Below are 6653 nucleotides of genomic sequence, written 5' to 3'. Positions count from 1 at the left end.
TAACTGAGCAAGCGGATACAAAAGGAATTCAAATACAAATTGCAGGGCGTATCGACGGAAAAGAAATCGCACGTGTCGAATGGATCCGAGAAGGTAGGGTTCCTCTACAAACCATTGGAGCGAAAATTGAGTATTGCTCTTATAGAGTTCGAACTATCTATGGGGTATTAGGAATCAAAATTTGGATATTTATAGACGAAGAATAATAAGAATAAGACTCTACTTGTCTTTACGTTCTATTCTGCGATAGAACAAAAAATGACAAATTCTTTGATTTTTTGATTGAACATAAAAATAAAAAAATGAGCAGTTCTAAATTCTATAAGGTTAAATAAAAATTTGATTGATCATTTGATATAATTGCTATGCTTAGTGTGCGACTCGTTGGGTTTTTTAGGCTTAGGATTCAAAAAAAATGGGCGGACCACAGTATAAGCTAATAACTATAGCACTAATAACCAACTCATCGCTTCGGATTATCTGGATCCAAAGAATCAGTCAAGATATGATATATTGGTCATATCATTATAGCAACTGAATTTTTTTTGCATTAAGTAAAAGACAAAACCAATCTGATTATGAATAGATCGAAATTGTGAAGCAAAATAAAAAGTATGTGGATAAATAGAAGGATGAGAGAAAGAGAGAAACAGAAATAGCAATGAAATGATATAGGATTCCAATATGTAAGGTCTATGAAGCATCTCATAAAGAGCAATGTAATAGAGCATCAATAGAGATTCATCAATAATTAGATGAATATCTGTTCATTGAAGAAAAAATCAAGAGCCTTAACTTAAGTCAATAAAGACTGAGAAGGTTGACTCAAGAAGAAATTTTATTTTTATTTTATTAAATAAATATTAAATTAAAAAATTAAATTAATAAATATTAATAAATTAAGGCTCCATTGGAGAATTCAGACCTAAGCATTAATCGAGAGCGATGGGGACGACGGAACCCGTGAATGCAGAGGATTCTATTGAAAACGAATCCTAATGATTTATCGGGGAGGATGGCGGAACAAACCAGAGACCACTGCATTTCTTTTTATTCTGATTCTGAGAGGTCATGGGTTAACCCGACAACTGAACTAGAAAAAGAGTAAATATTCGCCCGCGAAAATTTGAGTTTCATTTTATTTGATTGTTCCATTTTTGTCGATCTGAATCTGATATGAATATGATAAAAAACAAAATAAAGATTCGTTATAACATTATAACAAAACCAAGATAAGACATTATCTAGAAATAGAATCCGTGTTTAATTCCTTATACTTATATATATATCCAATAGATCCAAACAAGATATACAAATTTCTAATAGATAAGATAAAATCGCAAAGCAAAGAATCCCAAGATTCAATTATTCATTAACTACCCGTATATCTTAAGATTAAGAATTAAATATTTTTTTATTCATTTTTTTTTCGCGAGGAGCTGGATGAGAAGAAACTCTCATGTCCAGTTCTGTAGTAGAGATGGAATTCATAAACAACAACCATCAACTATAACCCCAAAAGAAACCGATTTCGTAAACAACATAGAGGAAGAATGAAGGGGATATCTTATCGAGGTAATCGGATTTGTTTCGGTAGATATGCTCTTCAAGCACTTGAACCCGCTTGGATTACATCTAGACAAATAGAAGCGGGGCGCCGCGCAATGACACGAAATGTACGCCGTGGTGGAAAAATATGGGTACGTATATTTCCAGACAAACCCGTTACGGTAAGACCTACAGAAACACGTATGGGTTCGGGGAAAGGATCTCCCGAGTATTGGGTAGCTGTCGTTAAACCGGGCAGAATACTTTATGAAATGAGCGGAGTAGCCGAAAATATAGCCAGAAAGGCTATTTCAATAGCGGCGTCAAAAATGCCTATAAAAACTCAATTCATTATTTCAGGATAGGAATATAGAACCAAAGGAAAGAAGTCTTGTCTTGGGAATAAAAAAACAATTGCGAGTTTCCTTTTTTTTTTTGACAAACAATATTTCTTTTTTTCTTCGTCCTTTGTTACATTGAAAAAAGAGATTTCAAAAATGATTCAACCTCAGACCCATTTGAATGTAGCAGATAACAGCGGGGCCCGAGAATTGATGTGTATTCGAGTCATAGGAGCTAGTAATCGCCGATATGCTCATATTGGTGACGTTATTGTTGCTGTGATCAAGGAAGCAGTACCAAATACACCTCTAGAAAGATCAGAAGTGATCAGAGCTGTAATTGTACGTACTCGTAAAGAACTCAAACGCGACAACGGGATGATAATACGATATGATGACAATGCTGCCGTTGTCATTGATCAAGAAGGAAATCCAAAAGGAACTCGAATTTTTGGTGCGATCGCCCGGGAATTGAGACAGTTAAATTTCACTAAAATAGTTTCATTAGCTCCCGAGGTATTATAAGACGAGACCCAAGTATAGTTAGAGTATTTAGAGTATTTAAATGGCATAGATTAATTAGTAGATTGTGTCTCACGTATATACCTTTACTAAGTAAAAAAAAAAGACCACGTTGGTTATATCAAAATTCGGGAGCAACAAAAATTTTAGTTTACCATGGGTAAGGACACTATTGCTGACATAATAACCTCTATACGAAATGCTGATATGAATAGAAAAGGAACGATTCAAATAGGATCTACTAACATCACTGAAAACATTGTTAAAATACTTTTACGAGAAGGTTTTATCGATAACGTAAGGAAACATCGGGAACGCAACAAATATTTTTTGGTTTTAACCCTACGACATAGACGGAATAGAAAAGGACCACATAGAACTATTTTAAATTTACGACGGATCAGTCGACCAGGTCTACGAATCTATTCTAACTATCAACAAATTCCTAGGATTTTAGGCGGGATGGGGATTGTAATTCTTTCTACTTCTCGGGGTATAATGACAGACCGGGAGGCTCGACTAGAAGGAATCGGTGGAGAAATTTTGTGTTCTATATGGTAATCTGTCCGGTATACGAATTGTATCCGAAACTCTCCATTTGTGCAAAAAAAAAAGAAAAAAGCACGGGTTGTCTAATAGAACTCCTCCTGCCCTACGGTAGTTGATACGTCAAGGAAGTTTTACCTGGAATAAAAGAACAAAAAAATGGATTCATGAAGGTTTAATTTAATTAGTAAATCACTCCCACTCTGGATTCCTTTAGATAATGAAGATCTGATTTTAGGTTATGTTTCGGGAGAGTTTTACCAACGTGGGATAGAGTCAACAAAAGTGAAGTAAGTGCTTATGATTCAACCAGGGGGGCGTATAATTTATAGACTTCGCAACAAGGATTCGAACGATTAGGTAGTTTTTTCAACTTCAAGATTTCTTTCGGGGGGATCCAATTCAAATTTCAAGAAAGTTATTTTCTTCCAATAAGCGAATTCGGAAAAATTTAAGGAATAACAACTATGAAAATAAGGGCTTCCGTTCGTAAAATTTGTGAAAAATGTCGCCTAATCCGTAGGAGGGGACGAATTATCGTAATTTGTTTTAACCCGAGACATAAACAAAGACAAGGATAATCTTTCTATTCTAAAAAGAACTCCTGAAAGAAAAGAAACTAATCTTAAAGAAAGCGATAAACAAATAAAAATAGAAGATCTGTTTTGACATGAAATGGATATATCCATATATCTCTGACTTATCTTTATGAAATGATAAAATATGGCAAAACCTATACCAAAAGTTGGTTCACGTAGGAATGGGCGCAGTAGTGCACGGAAAAGTGCACGTAGAATACCAAAAGGAGTTATTCATGTTCAAGCAAGTTTCAACAATACCATTGTTACTGTTACAGATGTACGGGGTCGGGTAATCTCTTGGTCCTCCGCCGGCACTTGTGGATTCAAGGGTACAAGAAGGGGGACCCCTTTTGCTGCTCAAACCGCAGCGGGAAATGCTATTCGAGCAGTAGTAGACCAAGGTATGCAACGAGCGGAAGTTATGATAAAGGGTCCTGGTCTCGGAAGAGATGCAGCATTACGAGCTATTCGTAGAAGTGGTATACTATTAAGTTTCGTACGGGATGTAACCCCTATGCCACATAATGGCTGTAGACCTCCTAAAAAAAGACGTGTGTAGAAATAAACACTAAAGAGATTTCAAGAGAAATAAATGATTCAATGATCTGATCAAATAAAATAATATTACTATGGTTCGAGAGAAAGTAAAAGTCTCTACTTCGACTCGGACACGACAGTGGAAGTGTGTTGAATCAAGAACAGATAGTAAGCGCCTTTATTATGGACGCTTTATTCTGTCTCCACTTATGAAAGGCCAAGCCGACACAATAGGCATTGCGATGCGAAGAGCTTTGCTTGGAGAACTAGAAGGAACATGCATTACACGTGCAAAATCTGAGAAAATACCCCACGAATATTCTACCATAGTAGGTATTCAAGAATCAGTCCATGAAATTTTAATGAATTTGAAAGAAATTGTATTGAGAGGGAATTTGTATGGAACTCGTAACGCCTTTATTTGTGCCAAGGGTCCCGGATATGTAACTGCTCAAGACATCATCTTACCACCTTCTGTGGAAATCGTTGATAATACACAGCATGTAGCCAGCCTAACCGAACCAATTGATTTGTGTATTGGATTACAAATCGAGAGAAATAGAGGATACGGTATAAAAACGCCAAAGAACTTTCACGACGGAAGTTATCCTATAGATGCTGTATTCATGCCTGTTCGAAATGCGAATCATAGTATTCATTGTTATGGGAATGATAATGAAAAACAGGAGATACTTTTTCTAGAAATATGGACAAATGGAAGTTTAACTCCGAAAGAAGCACTTCATGAAGCTTCTCGCAATTTGATTGATTTATTTATTCCTTTTCTACATACGGAAGAAGAAAACTTACATTTAGAAAACAATCAACACGATGTTACTTTACCTTTTTTTCCGTTTCATGATAGATTAGTTAAACTAACAAAAAAGAAAAAAGAAATAGCATTGAAATATATTTTTATTGACCAATCAGAATTGCCTCCCAGGATCTATAATTGTCTCAAAAAGTCCAATATACATACATTATTGGACCTTTTGAATAACAGTCGAGAAGACCTTATGAAAATTGAACACTTTCGCATAGAAGATGTAAAACAAATATTGGGCATTCTAGAAAAGAAGTAGAAAAAGCATTTCGAAATTGATTTATCAAAATTTTGAATCCAATGGATTTTGAACCTTCAGCACAATCCATAGATTCGGACCAGAATTGAATAAATGTATCTAGGGAGAATTCACTTTGCCTTTGAAGTGACTACTCCCTAGATACGCACATCATGATATTTTTTTTTTAATTGATTCAATTTAAAAAAGACCTAAAGTTAGGGATTTATCAATCGGTAATGTTGCTCCAATACCCAACCAAAGGGCTACTGCAGTACCAATCAAAAAAACGGTTGTCGCTACTGGACGACGAAATGGATTTTGGAATTTATTAACATTTTCCAAAAACGGTACTGTTAATAATCCCGCGGGTACTGAAACCATTAAAAGAACACCCAATAACTTGTTAGGTACTGTACGAAGTATTTGAAATACAGGAAAGAAATACCATTCAGGTAATATTTCCAAAGGAGTTGCAAATGGATCCGCGGGTTCACCAATCATTGAAGGTTCTAGAACCGCTAAGCCCACGTTACAAGCAATAGTACCGAGAATTACTACTGGAAAAATATATAAAAGATCATTGGGCCATGCGGGTTCCCCATAATAATTATGACCCATACCTTTAGCTAATTTAGCTCTTAATACAGGATCGTTCAAGTCAGGTTTTTTTGTTATTAGGATAGGTGAATTTTTCTAGATCCATCCCCCAAAGGAACCGGACATGATAATTTTTCATCATCCGGCTCAAGCAAAAGTCAATCGAATCAAATGGATACAAACGGATACCTATAAAATAAATCTATATTCTATATGTTTAAAATAAATCTATATGTTATCCCCACATATATGAATGGTTCCATATGTAAGAAAAAAGTTACCCGATTCCATTTTACGGAGTTGCAATTATACATTCCAAGGAATTTCATTTTTACAGGTAAATGCTCAATACCCAAGTAGGCGTACAAAATTGATCGTGATCAAGTGCTTTATGGGTCGTCTTAGGCCTTGCGATTCACCTTTATCCCAAAAATATATCGAGATTTTTTACATACAAAGGATTTACTTGTTACTAATATAGTCTAGCCTTTGCTCTTCTTTAGATCCCTTGTTTCACTCCGATAGTATAATTAAATCGGGTCGATGCAGAAGAAATGAATGCATTTTCATACTATTAAGATAAGAAAGTAAAAAAAAAACTAAAATCTAATTTTGATTATGCCAAATCACTTATTCTACTGGATCTTACGGAGCCCTATTTATACACAACATCGTCAGGTCTGATCATAGAAAAGATTCTCTTCAAGCGAACCAGCCTATCCTTTGTATGGGGCTTACACGGTGGTTGAAACAAAGACACATTTGGTTGTGAATTCCAATGTAGCAGATAAAGGCATATTTCTGCACGGCCCAATCAATAGTTCAAGTCACACACTCCCATAATCCATTTTCTCTTCGGGGAATTCCCTTCAACTATTCATGTCATATCAAATAAATACTAGAATATTGTTGTAGTT

General features: G+C 35.4%; 8 protein-coding genes; 7 read left to right on the top strand and 1 right to left on the bottom strand. All coding sequences in view use genetic code 11, as the record gives it.

Moving 5' to 3' along the window:
* rps3 (ribosomal protein S3) overlaps window positions 1–206 on the top strand; it is a 657-nt gene extending 451 nt beyond the window's left edge. The window contains exon 1 of the mRNA in view: window positions 1–206. This exon is cut by the window's left edge and continues 451 nt beyond it. Within this exon, the coding sequence (YP_538974.1) occupies window positions 1–206 (206 nt within the window).
* A 159-nt stretch (window positions 207–365) lies between these two features.
* rpl16 (ribosomal protein L16) lies at window positions 366–1913 on the top strand. One transcript has 2 exons: window positions 366–374; window positions 1515–1913. The coding sequence occupies exons 1-2, from the start codon at window positions 366–368 to the stop codon at window positions 1911–1913; spliced, it is 408 nt and encodes a 135-aa protein (YP_538973.1).
* Window positions 1914–2045: 132 nt separating this feature from the next.
* On the top strand, window positions 2046–2414 carry rpl14 (ribosomal protein L14). The gene has a single exon. The coding sequence runs from the start codon at window positions 2046–2048 to the stop codon at window positions 2412–2414; it is 369 nt and encodes a 122-aa protein (YP_538972.1).
* Window positions 2415–2567: 153 nt separating this feature from the next.
* On the top strand, window positions 2568–2972 carry rps8 (ribosomal protein S8). Its single transcript has one exon. It carries the CDS (start codon window positions 2568–2570, stop codon window positions 2970–2972), a length of 405 nt encoding a protein of 134 aa, YP_538971.1.
* A 452-nt stretch (window positions 2973–3424) lies between these two features.
* On the top strand, window positions 3425–3538 carry rpl36 (ribosomal protein L36). The gene has a single exon. The coding sequence runs from the start codon at window positions 3425–3427 to the stop codon at window positions 3536–3538; it is 114 nt and encodes a 37-aa protein (YP_538970.1).
* A 142-nt stretch (window positions 3539–3680) lies between these two features.
* On the top strand, window positions 3681–4097 carry rps11 (ribosomal protein S11). The gene has a single exon. It carries the CDS (start codon window positions 3681–3683, stop codon window positions 4095–4097), a length of 417 nt encoding a protein of 138 aa, YP_538969.1.
* A 70-nt stretch (window positions 4098–4167) lies between these two features.
* On the top strand, window positions 4168–5157 carry rpoA (RNA polymerase alpha subunit). The gene has a single exon. It carries the CDS (start codon window positions 4168–4170, stop codon window positions 5155–5157), a length of 990 nt encoding a protein of 329 aa, YP_538968.1.
* Window positions 5158–5337: 180 nt separating this feature from the next.
* Window positions 5338–6577, bottom strand: petD (cytochrome b6/f complex subunit IV). One transcript has 2 exons: window positions 6570–6577; window positions 5338–5812 (listed from the first exon to the last, which is right to left on the bottom strand). Exons 1-2 carry the CDS (start codon window positions 6575–6577, stop codon window positions 5338–5340), a joined length of 483 nt encoding a protein of 160 aa, YP_538967.1.
* Window positions 6578–6653: the final 76 nt, after the last annotated feature.

Source organism: Gossypium hirsutum, chloroplast (assembly GCF_007990345.1).
Source record: "Gossypium hirsutum chloroplast, complete genome".
Classification (NCBI taxonomy): Eukaryota; Viridiplantae; Streptophyta; class Magnoliopsida; order Malvales; family Malvaceae; genus Gossypium; species Gossypium hirsutum.
The sequence above is the reverse complement of the archived record's forward strand: the minus strand, read 5'-3'. Positions and strand labels throughout refer to the sequence as shown.